The sequence below is a fragment of the Trichoderma atroviride genome, chromosome 1, assembly GCF_020647795.1.
Source record: "Trichoderma atroviride chromosome 1, complete sequence".
NCBI classification, from domain to species: Eukaryota; Fungi; Ascomycota; class Sordariomycetes; order Hypocreales; family Hypocreaceae; genus Trichoderma; species Trichoderma atroviride.
This window is the reverse complement of record NC_089400.1, coordinates 6,885,450-6,911,822: the sequence shown is the minus strand read 5'-3', so window position 1 is coordinate 6,911,822 and position 26,373 is coordinate 6,885,450. Positions and strand designations below refer to the sequence as shown.

The window sequence follows — 26,373 nt, the reverse complement described above, 5'->3', positions numbered from 1 at the left end:
AAGTTGCTTTACACTGATCAGATCTCTTAGCGGCATTTAACTTGTGGATCGGGTATCGTATCCCCAAGTTAGCTAATACGCTTGCGTAGGCAACAATGAGGAGGATTCGTAAGAGGTTACGAATACTAGAACAGCTCCTCGTTATTTATCACGTCGCATGTGATTCAGCTGTAAAATGGTGACTGATTTGCAAGGTATTTCCATTATGACTATAGAGTCTATCACAGATTACGTGTATCGTACAGTAATTGTCATAAACGGTGTCGCGGCTGTCTATCCTTAAGTGAACTTCCCCGCATAGACCACGGGAGATTATTGCTTGCTACAGTGCGAGTTGAAGCATTGGACAGTATCACTGTCGAAGGCATTAACATTTCTGCCCCTCCGGTTTTGGCTAATGGTATGGCTTATGGACGGTCATGCACATCTTGACCCAAATGCTATGTACGCCAGCGCAACGAATCGCAATGTCAATTTCCCAAGCCCAACATGATTTGTTACATGATGTGCTGTACGGAAGGTACGCGGGGTGTGGAAAATCGAGAAATAGCAGGCATAAACCGTCCGAAAGTCGACTTCTAATCCCTTCTTCGCTTGACTAATCACCCACACAGCTGTTTGCAATAATTCTAGAGTTTGTAATGTCTTGGCAGGGAAGAGTACCTTCAAGAACATCTCAATACTTATTCACAGTCCCTCGTAAACGATTGATTCCCTTATAGGCAGCTGGTTCCGTTACAGCAACCGCTATAATAGTGGTTCTTGGCCGAATCCTTTTGCCCTGTTTGGTCTAACGGTAGAACGGATCGGTCGAGTACAATAATTAGCATTTTTCTTTGATATAACATTGCAAATAACTCAAAAAGTCCACCAGTTTGCGAAGCTGAAAATGGGCATGTAGATTTTTCTCACAGGTGATATGCTCTATAGACCTTTTTTGTAGAAAATAATGGTGTTGGCATAGGCTGTATTTTGAAGGTTTTGAAGAAAGAGGAAGCTGTTTTTGCACAAAACAATATAACAAGTAACCAAAAGTGCCAAAGGGGGGGAAATTATCTTAGGAAAATGACCCAAAGCATACCAAATTAATTCTAAATGACTATATCGCGTGGTAGTGCACGTGGCGAACCTCTTGATGGAAGCTGATCGATTGATATGATCTACCTGTGCAAGCAACGGAGATTCCTCCCACCATAAGACCATAAGTAATTCGCACCCAAATAAAAGCACCAGGGGACTAGGACTAGTAGGACTAGCAGAATTATACCCTTGTATTGCTGCATAGGGGGACTAAGGCGGGAGATTGATGCAAGACTCCAAAACACAACCTAAATTCTCCACTCCTCTACCCACGATTGAGACATGATCGTATAAGGATGCATGGGACCTAGGACTTGATGTTCAGTTTGAACACAGGTCTCCATTAGAGCCAGGGCATCATCATGTCGGCCTTGACTTTTCCAAGTGTAAGCCAGATTAGCCATGCTGTTTAGTGTATCTGGATGATCTGCGCCTAGCTTTATCTTGTAAGTCTCTGTCACTTGCATCTGCAGATCTTCGGCCTCTTTCCATTGGCCTTGCTTCCCGTATATTGTTGCCAGATTGTTTATGCTGTTTAGTGTAGAAGGATGATCTGCGCCTAGCTTTATCTTGTGAGTCTTTATTACTTGCACCTGCAGATCTTCGGCCTCTTTCCATCGGCCCTGGTTCCAGTATGTTGATGCAAGGTTGGCCATGCTGGTTAGTGTAGAAGGATGATCTGCGCCTAGCTTTATCTTGTAAGTCTCTGTCGCTTGCATCTGCAGATCTTCGGCCTTTTTCAATTGGCCTTGCCTCCGGTATATTGTTGCCAGATTGTTTATGCTGATTAATATATCTGGATGATCTGCGCCTAGCTTTATCTTGCGATTCTCCATCACTTGCACTGCTAGATCTTCGGCCTCTTTCCATCGGCCCTGGTCCCGGTATATTAATGTAAGGTTGGCCATGCTAGTTAGTGTATATGGATGATCATGTCCTAATAACTCTCTTAGTATATCTCTCGCCTCTATATTGAACATCTCTGCTTGACTCCATTTGCCCTCAAAGTCAAAGTATGCAGCAATACAATGGAGAAGATATGCCCTTGCTTTCTTCTCATCTCTTGATGTCAACCCATCTAACTGTAACACAGCGTTTGCATGCGATAGGTATGCGGAGCATTTTGTTCGGGTTTCGTAACTGCCAAAGGGATACATTTTCGATACCATCATGAGTGCTTTCGTGCTGAATCGACCAATCGTCCCCTGGCTGGTAAGCCACTTCCGCGTGACCAGCTGTACAAGTCGATGCATATCGAAGCTGCCACTAGTCTCCTCCGTCACGAACGAGAAGGCCTTGAGGATACCCAGCGCTTCTGTAAGCTCTATTTCGCCTCGCGGGACCCCATTCCCTGCTTGCTCGACATAACACGACATAAACTGAGCCGGGATCGCGTGTCGATCGAGCATACTCATGAAGGAGAGGAGTTCGCTGGCTAAGACGTGCTGCTGCTGGATCTGCTGGAACGAAAGCATCCATGTTTGCGCTACTGCCTGGGGAGCTTCTGTGTCTCGGCCCACCGTCTCGAAATCCCTGCTCAGCAGGTGCATGATGTCTATGTCACTATTGCTTAATAGTTGAAGGTACTTGTGCACTGTTATGCACGTTTCTTGAATAAAAGCAGCAGCCTGAACCAGCGCTAGAGGCAGATGTTCTAACTGAGAAGAGAGCGTTGACAACTCAGTACTGGTTGTGTTGATGTCTCCGAGCTTTGCACGGAGGAGTTGTACTGACTCCTCCCCATTCATTCGAAGCACTTCTAACGGCTGCTGTCCTTTGGTCATCCTAACTCCCACCTGCTTGTTTCTTGTCGTGATGAGAATTGTACCGTGGGCACATTCAGGCAAATATCGAGCCAGATTCTTGTCATCCTTCGCCTCGATTGTAACAGTACCCGCAGGCTGGCCAAAAAAAAGCTGGATATCATCTGCGTTGTCAATGATCATGAACCACTCTCCGTGGTCCTTCTCCTCCAACCAATGTTTGACCACTAAGAGCATATCAACCTTGGGTTCCGCGTAGCCAGGGATGTCGTACGCTTTTGCGATAGATTCAAACGCTTGGCGAAATTGGGCGGCACTGCTAGCATGAATCCAGAAAACGGAAACCGTAGGGTGTGTTTCTTGTAGTTGGAATGCATATCTTAATGCGATTTGCGTTTTACTATCCCCTGTCAACATATGATATAAATCAGAAGGTTTAATAACATACCCAGTCCCGCCTAAGCCATACAATGATGCTCTTGCTTGAGATGTTCTACACGCCTGTTGCGTATGCACCAGCTGGTCCTTCAATTCTTCAAGGATTTCTGAGCGTCCTACAAAGTTCGGGTTGCTTGTATAAGGCACAAGATCTAAAGTCTTGGTTAGTCTTGGTAGATATTGCGACTAGCATTTAAACCTACATTTCACGGTCGAAATCTGTTGTATTCGCGCTACAAGTTGATATTAGCTAAGTTCAGGCACGAGGATGATTGAATAAGACCGTCTTCGATTGACATGGACACGGCGAGAAGCACTGAAGCTACTCACAAAAGCGAGCCTTCACCACCTTAGAAGCCTCCTCCTCAAACTGTCGAAGCTTACGCAGCGCACTGGTATACCCTTCCTCAGATCTATTACTAAACTTCACCATCATTGAATGATCCGCGTTTAGGGGTATCTTGTCCTCCATGACATCGGGGAGTTGAAGAAGAGCCGAGTCTTTGTCCAGCTTGGTAATGAAGTCGCCAGTTCTTTCCCAGCGTTGGCTGCCGCTGTCCTATTCCTAGTGTCAGCCATCTCCTAGGTGCTATGTATACCATATTATCTTACAAATCGAAGCTGCCTAGTCTGCCCTGTTTCGTAGAAGCTTACAATCTTCCGGTCTCGGACCAGATTCTTGAAATCGGCCAGCTGATTCTCGAGCAAGTCGGACTTACCTCCGATCTGCTGAAGCAGCGCGCTCCGCGGGTGGTTATCTTGACCAGCCAGCATCTTTTCGATATCATTTACCAATAGTCCTTTATGTGGAATCCCAAAGAGAAGCATTCCGTATGTAGCTTTGTGGAGCGTTGCAATCGTTGGGTCATCATCTTCGTTTGTTTGAACCGCCTTTACAAGGCACTATACTGCTATTGAGCTTTTTACGTGTGAGGCACAACGGATAACGTACGTGAGCAAGTATAATACCGCCAAAGCTGTGCGCAATAAAGAAGAGTGGTCGTTGCCTTAGCTAGAGCGGTGCAATTATTAGCCTCATATTCGTGCTCTTGTGACAGCATGTGACAACAGAGCTTACCTCCTTTGTATCCCGGATTTTCCTGAGTGCCTCCATCAGCCCCCGGCTATAATCCATGATGGTGTCGGTTCCACGGGTTGAAAGCTTCGAGTTATAGCCATAAGTCATTGTGCGACAGTAGGGCAGGTCTCGAGACAGAAAATGGCGTAACCACATCCGCCCAAGGTTTCCTTTACCCCTCCATGAGCCATATGCATGTCCATCGAGACCGGTGATGGCGATTACACTGCAACCCAGTGGATTAGCATTAGGGCTGCGCACAGGAACAATAAGAACAGGTTGCACCATCAAAGAAATGTTACGTACTCTGCGGTAACTGGTTTGTCTGCTTTAGGGGTGTAGAGCTGTGTAAGCCCAAAAAAATGTTGGTCAAAATCAATATCCACATCACCCATCTCAACCTGCCAGTCTTCCAGGGGGTTCGCGACTAGCGCGGACAAGAAATCAGGAACTCTGCCGTCAAACTCTACTAACGCAACCCTCTCCTGCCCATTGTTGGAGCAAGACGGCACGATACTTGCGGTAACTTTCAACTGTGACTGTTCTTCACCCTTTAACAGGTTGTCGCGGATAAAATCCACCAGCGCATCGTTCGTCTGCGAGGCGGGGAGGCCAGTAACGCGAAAAACAAGGTTCTTTTGCCTGGTAACCGCCTGAGAGGGGTCGTTTTGTAGTCGAGAGGTAGTAGTAATAGGTGCTTGGGGTATATTGTTCTCGTAGGATGGATAGGAGGTCATCTTCCGGCGTCTCGTGGCTGGCGCCGTGTAATATCTGGATCATGAACCTTTCGTAATCTTACTCGTGTTCACAGACTCGGCTATCAGTCAATGCGGCGCCCATGGCATGTCAAGCAGGTAGAGAATGGGATGACGATGAACGAGAAAGAGGGGTATTAAGAAACTACAAGAAGCGGGGGAAAGCAATAAGGCGCCAGGCTGCTTTGTGTGGCTGAAACTGGTCGCAACCAATGATGGCCTAGAGTAAGACCCAAGTACAAAATCAACGACAAAAGAGGCACAAGAGTGACTACTGAGTAGTGAAAATGTTGGAAGAACTAGGATACCTTATGTATTAGTACATCACTAGGCAGAGAGAAGTGGTCACTTTAACTTTTGCCAGAGGGGTCTGTTCAACAGAAAAGCTACATGTACCTATAGATCGGATCACCATCTGGCTAGTAGGGAGATACTAATCCGCTATAGAACGGCCCGTTCCTAGCGTTCTTTTACCCCTTGATTTCGTAACATTAGTATCAATGAGATGATGCGATCCACAAACATGGGTGCACTTTATGGAAGTCCAGACGATGAGTTATTTCCAAGCCTTGTTTCCAAGGCATCATCTGATTGCTTGGGCTGACAAGCATGTACATTACCCACAGAAGCACACAGCCACACAAGTTCAAAAATAGACTAGTTTATAATGTATGATACTCAAATGATGGCGCTAAGCTTGTCCTCTTCTTCTGTACTGCTGTAGAATGAGATGGAACTTCCAAGGAAGGACTTTCAAGTTCTACCGATGTGTGCCTTGATCATGAAGTGTAAGTGCGGACTCGGATGAAATAGGCCGTTGGTCGCGGCTTCGTGTCTTACATTACCAACATCTTACCTGGCCCCTCCAATCAAGCGTCAGCCGTAGCTCTTACAGGGGCACTTGAGGACATTGACGTGGATGAGTGGGACATTCTTGAACCACGAGATGATGCAATGGAGCAGTATGGTATATTCCACTGTGCTCGGGTTAGCAGTGATTTCTGGAAAGCGAGCATTCAAAGGCCAGTCACATTCACATTTCAACAAGGTCTCGATCTCAAGTATATGTACATGTGTCAGCAACCATGTGTTAAAATCCTTGTCAATGCCGGTATTTTACCGGGCATTGTAGAATCCTGGATTCATAATGTCAAGAAGTGGGTATATAAGATGAAAAACAAGACTATATAATAGCATGCCCGTAATTTCTCTCTCTATACATATAGGCTATTCCATTAGGTATGGACTTGTTATGTAGGAAAGCGGTTATTTCACATTGGAACATATCTGGCTGCAATAGCAGCTGCTTATGTAGTATCTCTTGCATGTATGGTGTGACGTAACTACTTTGGCCGACACGGATCAGACAGAGGGTTTGATGGGGTCGCTGACGCTTTCTTTAGTAGAAGGCCTTGTAGCTTTAATGGTCGACGTTGAACTGTGTGGCGGTCACAGCAGCGAACAGATTTAACCATCTTATTAATTAACAAGCCATTTTTGATTATGGCATTAATCTAATTATATTGGGAAAGTCGAAGGCGTGAAGTTATGGTTAAAATGAGGTGGAGCGTATTGCGGCTTTGCCAGAAACTCCAGTTTGAGGTACAGACAAAAGCCAAAGTGCGCCACATATGTGATCTGTGCGCAGAAACACTAATGTTGAACAGTTAATGGCAACGACTGTATTAGTAAACCAACAGTTGTAATATTGTCCCAGAATTCAAGCTTCGACACATCAACCCCTAAAGCCAACCCCAGAGCCGCTAAAGTCAACTCTGCATAAGCAATCTCTATGCCTAGGCCCCTGGATATTTTTTGTTTTCTATGTTTGACAACAGCGACTTCAAGTACAGAGCCATTGACAATCGAGAGATACAAGACCCTACGGCACTACGAATGCAACTTTAGAAGGCCCATGGTTCGATAACCCCTCCACAACTCCAAGATTGGTAAGTTTATAGAGATTTCAGCTAGGGGGAAATACAGAATGTTGCCCCGCAAAATACCCTGGACACGCCGCAAATGAGGCAGGCGATAGCGACGCAAGATTCAAGACATTGACCAAGTTTGCTATTACCAAGAGTTCCATCAAGGAGCTGTTATTTAAGCCGAGTCCCTATAAGTGTACGCTTATTCAGTCTTGACACTTTCACTGTTGTAAGCAGCTGGCTGTCTAAATCCTCTAAAAAGAATGACAAATTGGAAATGCATGTCAATATATCTTTTAATATACTTGAACGAGCTGCACTTCGACCATTGTTTGCTGACAGAGCCACAAGACACGTAATTTGAGTATGCGCACAGGGAAAAATAAAACAAAACTTTTGACAGATGAGTAAGCGGTATGTTGCCATATTTGGGCAACATGATTGTTCACCAAGGCACCGCGTTAATTGACGTTGGGCAGTTTTCATGTACAATTGCGTATGCAAAAGGAATTACTGCAATCTTACTGGGTACTATTTGTGCATACGTCATCTCTGTAAAATGCAAGTCTTCTTTGCGATTGGCTGCCTTTAGCCAAATATTGTCCAATAATCGTTGCGGGTGTGTTCATTGTTCAATTACTATGCCTAAGCTAAATTGATTACATTTACCCATGCTTCGGCATCGTCAGTGCCTTGCGGCATTCTCTTTCCCCTCATGCTTTGGTACATCATCAACAGAAACCCTCATATCCAACGCTACAATGAAAAAGATTCTGTCACGTCTTCGATCCAAGAATAAAACAGGCACACCTGATTTTAGAATTACACAGAAAACTCAGAAAGGAACAGATGCGAATAAGCCGCTCGATGGAAATGATGGGCCAGGTGGTGGCATCAATAGACCCAACCCTCCCCTCTTGACTGAGAAAACGCCAATTCGTGAGCTATGGAAGGTAGCATACGAGAAGCTACAAGAAGAAGATGGCGTACTCATTGAAAACTACGAAGCCGGACTCAGAAAGAGTGCCCCCGACAGCTTGATTCAAAATCCTTCTTTCAACGCAAATAAGAGAGACGAGATGGAGGCTATTCTAAGACTCAAGATGGCCGAGATCAATAAAAATGCTTCAGGTGTCGCTGGGGTGGACGATTTGAGGCAGCTTTTCCTCAAAGTTGTGGATTCAGCCAACGACTATATCAGCGGCGCTGCAAGCGCCAACCCATATACTTCGATAGCTTGGACTGGTGTCAGTCTTATTCTGCCAGTGAGTTGTTATCAGAGATGTATAGGTATTTCATCAACTTATAGTTACTCTACTATAGCTTTTACTGAATCCCTCAGAGCAGAGGGAAGCCCTAGCGAAAGGGCTAGATTACATGACGTCTCTTATTACTCAAAGCCGGATGAGAGAAGAACTCTACGTTGAGTGCTATGAGTCAAGAGCCGGGAACCGTGAAAATTTTCGACAATCTCATAGCCAGTACAAAACCGCCTTGGAGAAGCTTTACAGGCAGATCCTGAGATTCCAGGCCACAGTCTATTGCTACTATACCAATCTGTCTGCTCTCCGATTCGCTCAAGATTCCATCAAGTGGAATTCTTGGGAGCAGTTGGTAAACGAGCTTCGCGATCAAGAGAGTAACTTTGCCGCTATTGAAGAGAAGTGGCGCGACATGCAGCGTTATGAGGAACGCCTAGCCGCTGAAAGACTGCAGCAATCGACTATAGACACGTTATCTGCTCAGCTTTCCGTATCGCAAAAGGTGTTTGACAGTGCGACAAAAGAAGAATACGAAGCCTTGTTACATTGGCTTTGTGATATTGATCCCTCTTCCATGTATAATGCCGCACGCGACAGGCATGAGACTGGTACGAATGAATGGCTACTAAGGGATAGCAAAGCATTCAAGCGTTGGGAGACGGAGCAAAAGTCATTATTATGGCTTCACGGGAAAGGCATGTTGGAATCTTGATCAAAATCGATAGCCATGGCTTGCCTGCCGAATGTCTCACTGACGACCCATCTATAGCTGGCTCTGGAAAGTCAATCCTAACTTCGTCAGTCATTAAATACCTGCGAGATCAGTACGCCTCAGAATCATCGCCCTCGACAGCGCTTGCCTACTTTTACTTTAGCTTTAGCGATGTCCAAAAGCAAAAAGTAGATGGGATGCTTGCGTCTCTGGTTAAGCAAATTTGTTCCCAGTCGTATAAAGACTTCTTGCTTGTTCAACGTTTCCGTGAGCACAAGAGAAGAGGGGAGCGCCCGGATACCCAGACACTCGAGCAGATGCTACTGAAATCCATATCGAGCTTCTCGAATGTTTACATTGTTATTGACGCTCTAGATGAGTGTCCTTTGCTCAACGACCAACGAGAAAAACTATTAAAGAGTTTAGCGCGTATTCTTGACAACGCCCCTAACAATCTTCATATCTTTTTAACCAGCCGCAAAGAACAAGACATTGATAAAAAAATACGCCCTTTTCTTAATCCACCGTCACGGCTTGAAATTGATCTGCTAGTCTATTGGGTGACGCTCAAGCGTGACATTGGCCATTATATCGACACAAGGTTGGCGACTGACTATTTTAATTCCTGGCCACAGATTGTCAAAGAAGAGGTGAAAGAGTCACTCATGGAGAAAGCAGACTGCATGTACGTTCTTATAGTTACGGTGTTACATGAACAGGGCTATTAACAACTTATAAAGGTATCAATACGTTCGTCTTCAATTCGAATTACTTCAAAAGCTTTCCTCTACGCCTCAGATACGCAAGGCTCTTCAAGACCTTCCTATTGGGCTTGATGCAACCTACGACAGGATTCTGCAATCTATTGATTCTGATTTCCAACGTCAGGTTTTGGGCTCTCTAAAATGGCTTGCCTTTTCAAGGAGGCTCTTGAGCATTAAAGAGCTCTCTGAGATTTTTACCATTTTTACTACGAGCTCAGATGGCGATGCTTTTGATGAGACAGAACGCCCTTTCTCCTGTACGGACATTCTCAAGTATTTCTCTGGCCTGATAGTCATTGAGAGAGACGATCCCAGGGAGAGCGATCCCTCCATATCTACAGTCCGGCTGGTACACTTTTCTTTAAAGGAATACTTGACTTCTACAAGAGTACTAGAAAGCTCTTCCTCGGTGTTCTCGTTCAACGAGGTCGATGGCCATCTGTCTATTGTTCGCTCGTGCCTCGTCTACCTCAAACGCCTCACGTCTCAATATGCCAAAGGCGTTTACTTTAAACCCTCATACTTCAGACCCCCAGTCCACTCATATCACTTGGCAGACTATGTAGGTAATTACGGCATGGTCCATCTCGAGGAGATTCTACATGAATCACCCGAGATTGCACAGGAAGCGATACCTCTGCTTGCTGCGAATAGCCAAAGCTTGCTCACTCTGCTCCGCCTTGACTCATATTCTGGCCGAGAGAATGAGCAAAATCTACTGTCAAGGCCATATTGCTACACCGCGTTGCGCGGCCTCTGCCGGTTGACAGAAGTCTTGATTTCTAAAGGTGTCAACAGGTATATTACGCAACATGACTTGGGTAGGGCCCTTTCAGCCGCCGCCGATCAAGGCAACACAGACATGATGCAGTTTCTTCTGAAAGCGGGTGCGGGCGTGGACGTCTCTGGGACATGTGGTACGAGCCTAGAGGCCGCCATGAGACAAGGGCATCTTCATGTTCTGGAGCTTCTTGAGAAACACCTAGCCATGGAAACTGGCCATCTAAGCAACAAGGGTATACCTGCACTATCAGATGAAAAAGCCATCAAGGACCTCCTTGATAGAGGCGCCAATATAAATATGCAACGCGACCATGTCGGGACAGTGCTTCACGAGGCAGTTTACAGGGGCAACCAAGCATTGTTTGAACGCCTTCTGGAAAGAGGTGCCGACGTAAACGCTGTACACGAGCGCTCAGGCACGCCTCTCCAAGAAGCATCTTTACTGAGACAGGACCACGCAACCCGATTTATAGAGATTCTTTTGCAACGGGGCGCAGACCCCAACGCCCGGGGTGGGAGATTTGGGACAGCACTTCAAGCTGCATGCGCCGTTCTTTCCCCCGGCACCCTCTCTGGCAGTGTCCCCCGTTGCACCAAGTTGGAGAAGGCTGGGGGCGATGGCACGTCCGTTGTAGTGCAGAACATACGACTGCTCATTGACCACGGCGCCGATGTGAATATTCAAGGAGGGGAGTGCGGAACAGCATTCCATGCGCTGGCAGCGTCGACAGAGCCTGAAACGGGCGAGTTGATGGAGCTGTTTTTGGATAAGGGGGCCGATGTTGGCCAACTCAGTGAGGCAGGCTGGGGGACGGCATTGCATGTTGCCTGTCATGAGGGTACAGTCGAGACAGTTCGTTTACTGCTCGATAACGGTGCTGATGTGAATGCAGCAGGCGGTACGTTCGGCACGCCTCTGCAAGCCGCAGTCACTTCCAGCTGGTCCTCTGAGCGTAACAGGAACTATTCACACGACAAACCGTACATGTTTTCACCTGCACGTGAAAGGGAGCTCATGCTGGAGATTGTACGTCTGCTCTTGGACCGAGGCGCCGAGATCAACAAAAGGGGCGGAAAGTACGGAACTGTCTTCCAGGCTGTCTGCGTCAATCCAGATGTCGACGTGGAGCTGCTCCGCTTGCTGCTTGAACACGGGGCGGATATCACTGCAGAAGGGGGACACTACGGTACTATACTTGCTGCCGCCTGTGGCAATCTCGAGATGGGCCTGGAAAGTGTACGTCTACTGCTGGGTAATGGCGCTGATGTCAACGCACAAGGGGGCCTGTACGGAACAGCACTCATAGCTGCCTGCAGTCGTGGACACGTTGGATTGGTGAGGCTGCTGATCAACCGTGGCGCTGATGTGAATGCTAAAGGCCCACGGGGCCAGACAGCTCTCATGAAGGCTTGTTCACAATTGAGCAGCGAAGCTATAAAATCGTCGGTGGAATTACTGCTCAAAGGGGGCGCTGATGCAAATGCCAAAGACCAAGATGGCCAAACGCCTCTTACGCTTGCTTGCCAATATGGAGACCTTTTTTTGGTGAAATTATTGATTGATAATGGCGCCGATATATTCCATCAGGACTGTGCTGCCTGGCACAAGGCCGCTCAGCGATTACGCTGGGTAGATGGACAGAAAGACATGCTTCCTATAGTCCAGCTTTTCTATACTCACCACATCGACATCAATCATGTGCATAAAGAGCAAGGTACCGCTCTGAATACCATCATCAAAGACTGGTATCTCGACGACGACAGCGAATTGCATCCCAGCATCAGCTGGTTACTCGACCACGGAGCCAATATCAATATCATGGGCGGGGACTTTGGTTTCCCGCTCCAAGCGACGTGTGCGGACAGGCGTTTGCTGTGGACTGTCAAGGACATTGATATGACCTCTGGCAAAACAAAGTTGCTACTTGAACACTGCCCCGATATTGACGTCAATGCTCAAGGCGGAAGATTCGGCTCGGCACTTCAGGCAGCCGCGTTTTCGGGCCAGGCCGAATCAGTCAAACTATTGCTGGATAAAAAGGCCAATGTTAATGCGGCAGGCGGAGAATATGGCAGTGCCTTGAATGCTGCCATCATCAGCGGCTATTGGGATATTGTTGAGATTCTACTACAAGCGGGGGCTACACCTGATTGTCACTTACAGCAACAGCCTGATGAAGAGTGGCTTGAAAAGATTCGAGGGGAGCACGAAGACGGTGCTGTGGAAAGGTATTTGAAGTTTTGGGAGTGTCAGAGCAAATCTACATAATTTAAATAGCTAGGTCTAAATACAGTTAAGCTAGGCTGAACCGCGGAAGCTTTGAGCACTAATCAACATTGAATCGTTAAAGATCAATCAGGCACAATGTCTTGGTCAGTGATATTTCCGTCAAATGTCTTTACCTGATTTACCTGGCAGCATGGATTCAACATGCCATTTGTACCAGGCATATGTTTAGAGCAACTGTAACAATAGAACTTGTCAATTCTACTGTTGGTCTCTCTTTTTTTCCCCCACAGGGGAGGCTGACTTATACAGCTGGGAGCTTATACGGTGCAATCGAGGCTAAATAAATCGGTACGCGCATCGTACTCATACAGCAAACTGGATGGAGAGTCACGTCAACTATCGACTATTGGCTTAGCTTCTCTGAGTTATCAACCAATCAGAGAGTCTCCCGGTATGGCGGTTCGCCCGAGGGCTGGCCACAATGAAACTCTATCCTTTTCAGAATTAAAGTTTACGGCCGCGAGTCGAGGGAGGGTGCATACATGTATCCATCGCGATTTGCATGATGCCATGCACAAACTTTGACTGCCTGGGTTCCTTTTATGGCTCTTGCAGTCCAGGAATCCTAACAAACTAACCAGTATCTTACAGCAAGGAATCGGGCCAAGGTGGATGCCGTTGCCAAGTCGACCTTGTCCAAGACAATGTTCAGGTATTTATCAACACTGCTATGAGCATGATGGACAGATGTTCAATAGTTGTCTGACATTTTTACGAGAGTGTATGGGTGCGAATCCAAGCTTCACAGTTCTTTCTATATTCATTTTAGATACTAGGCAAAGCCGACATGGCTACAGCTCTGTTCTTCAGTCCCGTGATAGTCAACGCGTCAAAGGCGATAATTGACCCAGATTAGATGACACACCATCATTAAAAAAAGACCTTGGGGAAACAAATTGACCAAGGCAGATTGAACATTCACATCGTCAAAATAAAGGTGATGGATGCTAGGTGCTCTAGTAGCATACCCTAAACAGCAGCACACCAAGTTAAAAATCTCCCAAGCTATAAACAAGCTGCACTCCCACTGGTAACGCCGTCTTGTTTTTTGCCCTTTTTTTTCTTTTTTTGGAGCCCATAGTAATATATCATTGTCAAACATGCATCTTCATTATTGTTCAATATGAGGTGTAGTGGCTGATTTTCAGAGAGGAAGCAAACGACTACTTACCAAGCACGCAGCATTTGATCCTTTTTCAATAGCGCGATTGACAAGACAATTGAAGAGGTGCCATATGTAGTTAATGCTGTGACTTTAGAATATTATCCTAAGTGTGTACTTTTCTCGGCTAATACACAACGGCCATAACTGGCCCTAATCAACTACGCCATGCTTGCAACTGAATGGAAGAAATGAGCTCAAATCCGTACTGTCCTTATAAGTACAGGTACTCGCTGCCATGATGAAATTTCTAGAATTACTTGGTATCACATACAAGTATCAAGCGCCCTTTCGCCGCCGCCGGGGCAAATGCAAATTCCAACCAGCACGACCCTAAATTTGCACCCCATGATCAATCGGTGGAATGACTGCCCATCCCATCTTGGCGCCAGTGCGGGCTACAAAACTAAAGTCCCAGCCCAGGAACAATTCAGCCGGCGCCCCAGATCTTGTAGACCAGAAGTGGAAAGGCGCGCTGAAAGTGGCATTCGGGCCGGCGGGGAACCCCAAGCCACAGATCCGCATCTTATGCGGGTTGACTTGTCAGGTTGGAGTTTTCCGTATGTCCGTTTCTGTATGCAGCTTAGGGCTCAGGCACAAGTTTGTCTAGGGCGGGAAAGAAGCCGGCATTGGAGTCAAGACTGTAGTTTCTTGGAGTAACTAGTCTGGCTTGGCCGCATGTTCATATTAACCATTAACCGGATGGGAATCCTCCACAGCGTCTGAGGGGAAGTTCAACGCTATTGGCATGACTCTGCACATAAAATGGGCAAATGGAAGGGCTGAAGGTACTTTTGACGGTCTAGACAGTCTGGCAAGGCTGGAAAGCAATAATTCGTTAACTTTCAGCAGCACATCACAGGGAAGGATCAGGGATTGAAGGAGCAGGGAACATGTTGACCGCAAGTAGGATTATTCCGCCTTGTTGTCATAGGTTGGTACTTTAGCCGGCAAGAGGCGAGGCTGGATGCTGTGGTGTTGACTGTTTGGTCTTACATAAGTGTTGATTGAGGATAATCCCGGATGATACGGAACTGCAGAAGTTGACTTGCCAGTTTCTCTACTTCTAGTTTCCTAGTTAAACTTGGTGATCACTGCTTCTAGACTTGGACGATGCCTGGACGCTTCAGCTCTTTGTCAAGGTAATGCAATAAGGGTGCATCGTATGAAACCATACCACGTTTTTCTCCACCCATTTGCAAACTTTGAATCTATTTATGACTTGTAGTCTTCAAAATGCGGAGGAATCCGCGTTTTGATATACGGAAGAATTGTAAATTGAATCAAAAGTTTCAAAGAATAACGAAACAATTAATTCTTCAACAAGACAGAACCAATTGATACTAAAAATAAGCTGGTTTCGTCTCTATCCAGCCACAGTATAAACATCAAGTGAAGTATCATCATAGACCTGCAACAACAATTCTCATTGCCGAAACTGTGTATACTGTCCTCCATTGCGCGATACATCACACAAAAACATCGTAGCATCCCCATTACTCCGCACTTTCCCCAGGCCATGCTGACCACACGGTTACTCTCGCTTCTGGCGTGATCGCAATCCCGGCACCTCCAGAATAACCTGCTTCTCCCCCCGCTTTTGTCTACTTAGCCGGTAACCAGCAATAACAAAAACCGAGAACCTCTCGGAAGTACTGGCTAAAAAGAAAGTCCCAAAAACGTAGACGTAAACGATCCAAGGCCCGGCTATTCATTCATCAGAAATGCTGATCGGCAAGGAACATGGGCCACAGCTGTCAAACCACAGACTAAAACAAAACCAACTAAACAAAACAGTTTAGCACGGACAAAAGAAATTAGCTGGAAACAAAAAGAAAGCCAAGGGCGCCTTCCCGTCTTTTGCCCGCCAAAATACTCATCTCCCCGTCATTCCACTCTTGATATTCAGGCTAAATGGCAAGATATGCCGACAAAGCGCTTGGTGGAGAAACACTGCCATTTGTGGAGTCTTGCATCCCGACCAAGAACTGGGGTAGCATCACGTTCCGAATTGGGTAATAAGCTACAGCCATGTGTAGCTGCAGGGTGTGCAGCATCGTCATAGCCCATACCGCCAATTCGAATAAATATCGAGCTGTTCCTGAAACTTTTGAAAACCTGGAGAAAGAGAAGATCCATGAGCCATTAAGGATCCCGGTTGGACCAAAATCATCACCATGATTTCCAACGCAGCTCTCATCGCCGCTCTGACGGCCCTTCTGCCCAGCACCGCCCTGGCGCAAAACAACCAGACATACGCAAACTACTCCTCTCAGGGCCAGCCTGATCTCTTCCCCCAGACGGTCGCCACGCTCGAGCTGTCGTTCCCCGACTGTGACCACGGCCCGCTCAAGAACAACCTCGTCTGTGACAGCACGGCCGGCTATGTCGAGCGAGCACAGGCGCTGATTTCGCTCTTCACGCTCGAGGAGTTGATTCTCAACACCCAGAACTCGGGTCCCGGTGTTCCTCGCCTGGGCCTTCCCAACTACCAGGTCTGGAATGAGGCTCTCCACGGCCTGGACCGCGCCAACTTTGCCACAAAGGGCGGCGAATTCGAATGGGGAACCTCTTTCCCCATGCCGATTCTGTCAATGGCCGCTCTCAACCGCACATTGATCCACCAGATTGCAGACATCATCTCAACCCAGGCCCGTGCCTTTAGCAACAACGGCCGCTACGGTCTTGATGTCTACGCCCCCAACATCAACGGCTTCCGAAGCCCTCTCTGGGGCCGTGGCCAGGAGACGCCCGGCGAAGACGCAAACGTGCTGACGTCTGCCTACACCTACGAGTACATCACCGGTATGCAGGGCGGCGTCGACCCTGAGAACCTCAAGATTGCCGCCACCGCGAAGCACTTTGCCGGATACGATCTTGAAAACTACAACAACCAGTCTCGCCTGGGCTTCGACGCCATCATCACCCAGCAGGACCTCTCCGAGTACTACACCCCTCAGTTCCTCGCTGCATCGCGTTACGCAAAGTCCCACAGCTTCATGTGCGCCTACAACTCAGTCAACGGCGTTCCCAGCTGCTCAAACAGCTTCTTCCTCCAGACTCTCCTCAGAGAGAGCTGGGGCTTCCCCGAGTACGGCTACGTCTCATCCGACTGTGATGCCATCTACAACGTGTGGAACCCCCACAACTACGCCAACAGCCAGTCATCCGCCGCCGCCGACAGCTTGAAGGCCGGTACCGATATTGACTGTGGCCAGACCTACCCTTGGCACCTGAATGAGTCCTTTGTGGCCGGCACCGTCTCCCGCGGCGAAATTGAGCGCTCCGTCACTCGGCTGTACGCCAACCTGGTCCGTCTCGGATACTTTGACAAGAAGAACGAGTACCGCAGCCTCGGCTGGAAGGACGTTGTCAAGACCGATGCCTGGAACATCTCCTACGAAGCCGCCGTCGAGGGCATCGTGCTGCTCAAGAACGACGGCACTCTGCCCCTGTCCAAGAAGGTCCGCAGCATTGCTCTGATTGGACCCTGGGTCAACGCCACCGAGCAGCTGCAAGGCAACTACTTTGGCACTGCGCCATACCTCATCAGCCCTCTCCAGGCTGCCAAGAAGGCCGGCTACGAGGTCAACTACGAGCTCGGAACAGGCATCAACAACCAGACCACCGCCGGTTTTGCCAAGGCTATTGCTGCCGCCAAGAAGTCCGATGCCATCATCTTTATTGGAGGCATTGACAACACCATCGAGCAAGAGGGTGCTGATCGTACCGACATTGCTTGGCCCGGCAACCAGCTTGACCTGATCAAGCAGCTCAGTGAAGTTGGCAAGCCTCTCGTCGTTCTTCAAATGGGCGGTGGTCAGGTCGACTCATCCTCCATCAAGAGCAACAAAAAGGTCAACTCGCTCGTCTGGGGTGGATATCCCGGCCAGTCAGGAGGCTATGCCCTCTTCGATATCTTGTCAGGCAAGCGTGCACCTGCTGGTCGTCTGGTCTCGACCCAGTACCCGGCCGAGTACGTCCACCAGTTTGCTCAAAACGACATGAACCTTCGTCCCGATGGAAAGAAGAACCCCGGACAGACCTACATCTGGTACACCGGCAAGCCCGTCTACCAATTTGGCGATGGTCTCTTCTACACCACCTTCAAGGAGACTCTGGGCAAGCAATCGACCCTCAAGTTCAATGCTTCACAAATCCTTGGCGCTGGTCACCCCGGATACACTTACAGTGAGCAGACCCCGGTCTTTACCTTTACCGCCAACATTCAGAACTCTGGCAAGACGGCCTCCCCTTACTCTGCCATGGCGTTTGTCCGCACCAGCAACGCCGGTCCCAAGCCGTACCCGAACAAGTGGCTCGTTGGATTCGACAGACTCGCCACCATCAAGCCCGGCCACTCCTCCACGCTCAGCATCCCCATTCCTCTCAACGCCCTTTCCCGAGTCGACTCCAATGGAAACAAGATTGTCTACCCAGGCAAGTATGAGCTTGTTTTGAACACAGACGAGTCTGTCAAGCTGGAGTTTGAGCTTGTAGGCGACGAGGTGACGCTCGAGAACTGGCCTCTTGAGGAGCAGCAGATTAAGGCTTCTGCATAATTTTTAATTCGATGATTTAGTCATGATGGAAAGGTAGTAATGAATAAAAATGTTGTATTGCTTACATGAACGCAATTCTCCAATGCCTGTGACTTTTGGCTAATGTGTAATATGCTTGGTCACTGTAACTGTAACTGGAACTTTGTATATGTCCGAGGAGATCCCCGGCAGCGGATACTGACCGCGACTGTTATCGAGTTGAACATGTACATATACGAAGGATCGATCAATGGATAGGTATTTACCACTTAGAGCATCTATATGAAGTCGGAGTCGAAATGCGCTGCGTATAATGAGATGCTGTGTCATTGTTGTGTAATTGCGACTTTGTTACACCTAACCGGGACATCTCCCGTTTAAGCGGATCGACAGAGCGCTACCACGCATGCATTCATGCTAATGCGCAGCTATTTATGCTGATAGAGCGGCGTATTTGCTAATAGACTGTCATTCATGCTATTTCAGCATCTGCCATCATCAATTATCCATAAATGGCATGCAATCTTATTCGTACCTTGGCAGTCGCATCATGACCGCCATTGGCCAATCCGCCGGCAGCAAAGTCGTGTCAAGGTGACGATCATGCACGTTTCGACGGCTGCTCTCTGGAAAAACCCCAGGCCAAGCTCATTAGTTCAACTCATGTTGACATTTCCTTGACAATTAGAGTTGCATCCAGAGAGCACGGAATCCAGGTGACCTTCTTGTTTGGTAGTAGCGGCTGATGCCGAATGAACACTTGCCTCTTGAAGCTTCACCAGAATCGCGCCATGTCTCTTGGCTGTTCTTCGTTTGTTCTTTTCTTCGAAACTTGGTTAATATGCCGTCTGGCAGTTTTCCCGTTGACGGCTTGGGTTGCAATAAGTCACTAATGCCACTGATCAGTCATATTCCGCAGCCGAGACATTGAGATAAGCGTCTGACCAAGAAAGCTCCAAGACAACAACCGTTAGATTAGCCAGCTAGAGCAAGCAGAATAAGCCTTCAAGCCTCTGACCCACCGCTAAGGCTGGGCGGTGGAGAAACACCAAGCCGCGGCACTCACTTGGGTTTGTAGAGCAACTCTTCGACGTGTTGGCTTTGGACCTGGATTTCATCGTTTAATAGTCACCATTTATACAGGCCTGTCAATGTCCAAGGAGAAATGCAACCTTCCTTTGCGATGACTCCAGATACACTATCATCTGTTTGCAGTAACGCATCAGCGCCGAGAAGCCCCGCAAGCGGTTTGCAAAAAAAATAGGGCCCGCAAAATGAATATACACCTACATTGGCGCAATATGAGCACAATAACCGGGGACATTAGCGCCATTCTTGTATGCGTGAGGAACATTGTCTGTGCCGATCGTTTGCAAATTACCTCTATCTTTGTAGACCGCTTGCGCCGTTAAAGTCCTGATTATAGGGAAATTTGCCGGTACTCTATACAGGCATATGAGTGTGGGTGGTATTGGAACGACTAGGTTTCTCCGCAATGTTGCCGAGCCGGTGATCGTCTGTAACGTATCCGGGCCGTTGACGCCTTGACTAAAAGCTAATGAGGCAGAATGAGGTCGTAAAACTTTAGTAAGGCCGGGATGGGAATCACATAAATAGTAGACAGAGAACTGGCTTTCCGGTCATCGCTTTAGGAGCATATCGTGCATCCTTCTTCGCCTCGTTGTGTTTGATCCCGCGGAAAATGCTTTACACAGCCGTAGCGGCGTTGGCCATTGCCACAACGCCCTTTGTAAGGGCAGGGAGTGAGTACACCCAGAAGCTAAGAAGCCCTGTGTCAAATATGACACGATGCTGAATATGTGCAGGCGCAGTCACTCCTCCAGCAGGCTCTCCTTGGGCCACCGCATATTCCAAAGCTCAGACGGCATTGGCCAAGCTCTCGCTCCAGGATAAAGTCGGCATCGTGACTGGCGTTGGCTGGAACAAGGGGCCCTGCGTTGGAAACACATCTCCAGCGTCAAGTATCAGCTATCCTCAGTTGTGTCTTCAAGATTCACCACTGGGCATCCGGTTCTCAACGGGCAACACTGCTTTCACGCCAGGCGTCCAAGCCGCCTCAACATGGGATCTAGATTTAATCGGCCAGCGCGGTCAATTCATCGGCCAGGAGAATAAAGCCGCAGGCGTTCACGTCACTTTGGGGCCGGTGGCTGGGCCGCTAGGAAAGACGCCACAGGGCGGCCGCAACTGGGAGGGCTTCAGTCCCGATCCATATCTCACTGGGTTGGCAATGGCTGCAACCATTAACGGCATTCAGGGCGCTGGAGTGCAAGCAACTGCCAAGCACTACATCCTCAACGAGCAGGAGCTGAACCGGGAGAGCATGTCCAGCAATGCTGACGACCGCACCCTTCATGAGCTTTATGCGTGGCCCTTTGCCGACGCCGTAAACGCCAATGTGGCTGCCGTCATGTGCTCGTACAACCGAGTCAATAGCACGTATGCGTGTGAGGACACGTATACGCTGCAGACACTGCTGAAGAACCAGCTGGGATTCCCTGGATACGTCATGACCGATTGGAACGCGCAGCACTCGACTGTGCAAAGTGCGCTGGCAGGTCTCGACATGTCGATGCCTGGCACTGACTTCAACGGTGGCAGCCTGTACTGGGGATCGGCTCTGACCAATGCTGTGAACAGCAACCAGGTCCCTCTGAGCAGGCTCAATGACATGGTGACGCGTATCCTCGCTGCGTGGTACTTGACGGGCCAAGATTCGGGCTTTCCATCAGTCAGCTTCAGCAGGAATGTCCAGGGAAGTCACAACACCAACGTACGATCCATCGCCAGAGACGGCATTGTACTTCTCAAGAACACCGGCAATATTCTGCCGCTGAAAACGCCGTCGAGCATCGCCCTCATTGGATCAGCCACCATTGTCGGTGCCCACGCAAATAACTCGGCCTCATGCTCTGACCATGGCTGCAACCTTGGTGCCCTCGGAATGGGATGGGGATCTGGTACCGCCAACTACCCATACTTTGTGGCGCCTTACGACGCCATCAACACAAAGGCTTCTTCGATTGGCGCCAAACTGACTCTGAGCAGTACTGATAACACCTCTGCTGGCGCGTCTGCGGCAAGCGGCAAGGACGTTGCCATTGTCGTCATCACTGCAGACTCAGGCGAAGGCTACATCACTGTTGAGGGCAACGCAGGCGATCGTAATGACCTGAACGCATGGCACAGCGGCACTGCTCTGGTACAGGCCGTGGCAGCAGCCAACAGCAACGTCATCGTCGTTGTCCACAGTGTCGGCGCCATTAATCTAGAGCAGATTGTCGCTCTCTCCCAGGTCAAGGCGATTGTTTGGGCGGGTCTCCCCTCTCAGGAGAACGGCAATGCGCTGGTCGATATCCTATGGGGAGCCATCAGCCCGTCTGGCAAGCTGGTGTATACAATTGCCAAGAGCCCAAGCGACTATAACACGCGCATTTCTTCGGGCGACGACAACTACAGCGAGGGGCTGTTTATCGATTACAAGCACTTTGACGACGCCGGCATCACGCCGCGATACGAGTTCGGCTTTGGACTGTGTAAGTTTTGTCCCGATGGAGAAGAAGAACTGCGTAACACGACATGATGGTTAGAATGAAGTGACTGACAAATATTGCAGCCTACACAAACTTTACCTACTCTGGCCTTTCCATCACCTCAAACGCCAAGTCTGGACCAGCCACCGGCGCTGTGGTTCCTGGAGGCCCCAGCGATCTGTTCCAGGATGTCGCCACCGTGACTGTGAGCATCAAAAACACTGGAGCCGTGACTGGCGCCGAGGTCGCCCAGCTGTACATCACCTACCCGTCCTCTGCGCCCAGAACCCCCGTCAGGCAGCTTCGTGGCTTCGACAAGCTCAGCTTGACGGCTGGCCAGAGCGGAACCGCGACGTTCAACATTCGCAAGCGAGATCTGACCTACTGGAACGTGGCATCGCAGCAGTGGGTGGTGCCGTCCGGGACTTTTGGCGTGAGCGTTGGAGCGAGCAGCAGAGATCTGCGGTTGACTGGAAGCTTCACGGTCTCATAGGACGGAAGTGTGGTGGCGAGAGACAGCAAAAGCGTCGTGACTGCATTTTGATATCTGCTAGGATGGGACAAAAAGAATAGTAAAATGGCGATGATTTCGTAAAACAAGATGGCAGTGCATCGTGAGAAATTACATCAGTGAATAGTGAAGCATGTCGCATGAAGTCTAGGAGATCATTTGATGCTTGGGTCCTGAGGAATCAACCACCGGAACGCGGTTCTTCCAGTGGCCGGCTTATGCCACTCGTTTTAGTACAGCGGCTCAGCGATACTACAGGCGCCGAGGCGCTGTATTTAGTGGTGTCAACTCCCCTGAGCATCTCATCTCCCATCCATGATTCAAATTCGAGTCGCGAACCGGTTTCTGCTGCTTTATAATTAAATATTGACTCTCTTTTAAATCGGGTTTCCCGATTCCAAATCGTTTTTTCCTCTTTATGCTCTGAGGGCATATTTCTGACAAAATTGCAATTTAGTCCGCCACTTCAAATCCGCTGAAACTGCGTCCCCGAAATTAGAATACATAGCGCGTCCCATAGGTAGACAGCTATAGCAGGAAAGCTCGCTAGTAGCGGCAAAATGGCCAGAAACTCCAGTAGGCTTGCGTGGTGCCTTCACTGTTGACATTCACTTCGAGGACTTCAATCCTGAATCTGAACAAAAAGCGGTTCGCTATCGAAGCAACCAGCGATGTCATCAAGAAAGAAAGAAACAAATCTACGTTGCAGAACTGGAATCCGAGCTCTCAGATATACAAGTGGAGCTGCGGGAGGCTTCTTTCAGGATTGCTCATCTGATTCCACAGCTAGAGTGAGTGTATTCTTTGATTCTGGGGCAGAATGATGACCCTAAGCGACTTTAAAATGATTCGGTTGAGATGAAATCTTCCTTAGCAATCAAGGGCTGTCTGCATCGACAGAACGGCGATAGGGTTCGGCAAATGAGGGATGTTGGCATAATTTGTGAATGAGATACTGAATGAATAATTGTGTTGTGCTTGTGAGCTGGGGGATGGATTGGCTGGTGGAGGTAAAGGGGTCGCAAAAGGCATGATGCATTTATAGAGTGTGTGTAGCAGAGCAAGAGGACGGGCCTCTCTAATAGCCGTGGCTTCATAGCACTGTAGATGTTCATTGAATGCCCTGTGTCTTGCGTATACTTACTCTTCATCATCGGAATCATCACCAGATATACCACCTTCGCTCTCATTTTCCAGCTCAACTCCGTCCCTCAACACACTCATGATATGCCTCACCCAACTAGCCTCCATCAAACTCTCCCACGCAAAACAATAAAAGTCAAGGTCCCGCTCACTCTGCTGCCCCTCCCCCAAAAGACCCAGTAGATGCAATCTCCGTTTATCCCAAAACGCCAGCCCAAACGGCCGATACGTGTCGAACCTTGCGTTTGTGATGGGTAGCCCGTATCTCCCCTCTGTGAAGTGTCGGAGCATGGTGAGTGCGGGAGCTTGACTTTCGAGACTGGCTCTAGTTTGGCCGCGGAGAGAAGATTCGCTGAGTTGGGGGCTTTTGGCACGCTTTCGGGCTTCGGGCGTGGGGGGTAGTTTGATGGTTTTGTGACCGTGGTTGTACCAGATGCCGAAGCCTCCCCATGTTGCTTCGCATGGATCTGGAAGAGGAGTTACTGGGTTGACGGACTTTGCATCTGCAGGGAGTTTAGGTAGTTTGTAGAATGGTGTGCCTTTTGTTTGGATGCCGAGCGTCTCTAGATATGCCAATACAGACCGTACCTCTTCGGCAGCGCTGTTCATGGTTCCATCCTGAGCAAGGCCGTCTGTCGATGTTGGGAACGTTGAGTTAATGTCATCGTAAGACCAGCCTGATGTACTGAAATTGCTAAAAACAAAGGACCGTACGTCTCCCACTAACTGAATGAGCCACATGGCGCGTGTAACACGCATTTCTTCCACCCAACTAGCTGGTCCTGCGTCAACCACCGTGTAGCGCGTTCCAATGAAGACTTGGTGCCAAGCAGGTGTTTTATCGCCCGCGGGAGGGTTTGAACCTCTGATCTTGTAGAGAGGTAGAGGAGTTTGAGCATGTTGAGGCGCGAAAATACTCGGATTGTAGACTTGTGTGAGGTAGAATGATAGACATGCGTGTGTTAGAGCGGAAATGTGGTGAGCCGTTGCAACGACGGAACGAAGAATTGAGACCGGTATATCTGAAGCTGTTAAACAATCGGGGCCAAAAGTAATGCATGGCTTGCCTTTATTTATTCGAAGAGGCAGTTGGTATTGTATAAACTGGTAGCGCAACTCATCGCGGCTCTTGAACGGAAGAGTACCTGCTCTTGTGAGAATTACAGCGCGGACAATTTCCTGGATTTTCGGCGGTAGAATGGAATTGGGGCTCGCAAAGATTTGTTCGATGATGTTGAGCGCTTGGTTGTTGAAGAGGCGAAGACAGCGAGGTGATGCAGTCAGAACATTCCACAGGGTATCGAGACCGGGAATATTGGCGATGATCTCAAGGAGTATTTTTTCTGGGAGATGTTCTATGTTTGGAGTGCTTTCTAGGTTGGACTTTGGGGGTGAGGGTGTTTCGAGGTCTAATTTGCGGCGTTTGATGCGTTTAGACATGATGAGATGGTTGAGTTGGATGAAAGTGGCTGGTGTTGCGGTTTGTTGATGAATGTTTACGGATTTCGCGGGTGACGACTGGAGTTTGAAGAGAGAGCGGGGGCTATCGCAGAATCTATGAGGTTGAACCGTGAAGGTATCGGATGATGCAAATCTATACGGCACAAATGAAGTGGATCAGAATATACCAGGATTCTAAAGGATAATGAACCTCATATGATAATGTTGTTGTAAACATTCGGAACGGCACAGCGCCGTACTCAGGACGTTTATATCTCGTCTTCTTATGTGGGTCAAACTAAGCTACAAATCCCCTGACTAAAGAGCTTAGGCAGCGTGAAATCCATAGCGAATGGCTCCGTGTAATAACTATGCTCAATTCAGTTTTGCGAGATAGCTAAATTGTTTGATTGGAGATTTCTACCAGCAAGCTAACTGGCGTTAGTGATTATGCTAATCCACATTTAACTGCTTCCAATCTCCGGGGCTACATTGAGCGCACATGAAGATCTACTGTATTCAGGGAACGTTGAAATGCGTCGATGCGGATAGACGCATGTTTCACTCAGATTGTCATAGAAAGAATAACCCCAGAATATTCTATCGTAATTCTAGGATTTCCTTGTACTTTCTGGATCTAGGTGATGGGCATAACACCTGCAGCCCGTGGATAAACTATGCGATGTTTGGGGATGCCTATGAAAACAGTACCAATAGCGTAGCGTAGAGAGAAATCAGGTAGAGCCTCGAAATCGTGAGCATTTTTAAGCACGTTCATTTGTCCCAAGGCCTAGAATAGATGTAACATCGTAGGATTCTTGAGTGTTGCTTCAAGGACGACAATCTGTCAACATACTATCATTGCCATTTTAATGTGTACAATCGGACTGGATTGGCAACATTTGATGAGTTTGTCATCATGTCCGCAAATCTTTGAAAAAGACTCAAAAATCGAAGAAAAGGGCCGACGGCATTTCTTCTTTCCCTGCGTCTAGCTAGAATCTAGAGATACGGATAAAACTCCCGCTATTGCCTGGTTCTGTGCAGGAGGTTTTGTGAGGTGACGCCTCTGATCCTCTTCACAACTTCAGTGGTATTGTTTCATTGGGACGGGATATGGATGAGCCTATTGTTGTCTACGGGATATTATTGGTGCGCTACTGAACATA

The 26,373-nt window shown here is 48.3% G+C and overlaps 6 protein-coding genes across 6 annotated transcripts; 3 read left to right on the top strand and 3 right to left on the bottom strand.

Annotated features, from left to right (window-relative positions):
- Nucleotides 1-1,201: 1,201 nt before the first annotated feature.
- TrAtP1_002504 (uncharacterized protein) lies at nt 1,202-5,096 on the bottom strand (the record flags this gene model as incomplete). Its single annotated transcript, XM_066111494.1, has 8 exons — nt 1,202-3,243; nt 3,292-3,433; nt 3,485-3,514; nt 3,612-3,840; nt 3,894-4,184; nt 4,234-4,293; nt 4,360-4,585; nt 4,666-5,096. 8 exons carry the CDS (start codon nt 5,094-5,096, stop codon nt 1,329-1,331), a joined length of 3,324 nt encoding a protein of 1,107 aa, XP_065967570.1. The 3' UTR covers nt 1,202-1,328.
- A 2,675-nt stretch (nt 5,097-7,771) lies between these two features.
- On the top strand, nt 7,772-12,891 carry TrAtP1_002503 (uncharacterized protein). Its single transcript, XM_066111493.1, has 4 exons — nt 7,772-8,307; nt 8,366-8,999; nt 9,074-9,701; nt 9,757-12,891. Exons 1-4 carry the CDS (start codon nt 7,804-7,806, stop codon nt 12,830-12,832), a joined length of 4,842 nt encoding a protein of 1,613 aa, XP_065967569.1. The 5' UTR covers nt 7,772-7,803; the 3' UTR covers nt 12,833-12,891.
- Nucleotides 12,892-16,192: 3,301 nt separating this feature from the next.
- Nucleotides 16,193-18,577, top strand: TrAtP1_002502 (uncharacterized protein; the record flags this gene model as incomplete). Its single annotated transcript, XM_014085346.1, has 1 exon — nt 16,193-18,577. The coding sequence occupies one exon, from the start codon at nt 16,193-16,195 to the stop codon at nt 18,575-18,577; it is 2,385 nt and encodes a 794-aa protein (XP_013940821.1).
- Nucleotides 18,578-18,984: 407 nt separating this feature from the next.
- On the bottom strand, nt 18,985-19,910 carry TrAtP1_002501 (uncharacterized protein; the record flags this gene model as incomplete). Its single annotated transcript, XM_066111492.1, has 6 exons — nt 18,985-19,021; nt 19,092-19,182; nt 19,336-19,445; nt 19,502-19,539; nt 19,623-19,663; nt 19,847-19,910. 6 exons carry the CDS (start codon nt 19,908-19,910, stop codon nt 18,985-18,987), a joined length of 381 nt encoding a protein of 126 aa, XP_065967568.1.
- Nucleotides 19,911-20,258: 348 nt separating this feature from the next.
- On the top strand, nt 20,259-22,603 carry TrAtP1_002500 (uncharacterized protein; the record flags this gene model as incomplete). The annotated part of the gene is made up of 3 exons (XM_014085109.2): nt 20,259-20,319; nt 20,383-22,113; nt 22,194-22,603. 3 exons carry the CDS (start codon nt 20,259-20,261, stop codon nt 22,601-22,603), a joined length of 2,202 nt encoding a protein of 733 aa, XP_013940584.1.
- A 1,109-nt stretch (nt 22,604-23,712) lies between these two features.
- On the bottom strand, nt 23,713-25,420 carry TrAtP1_002499 (uncharacterized protein). The gene has a single exon (XM_014085347.2). The coding sequence runs from the start codon at nt 25,202-25,204 to the stop codon at nt 23,762-23,764; it is 1,443 nt and encodes a 480-aa protein (XP_013940822.2). The 5' UTR covers nt 25,205-25,420; the 3' UTR covers nt 23,713-23,761.
- Nucleotides 25,421-26,373: the final 953 nt, after the last annotated feature.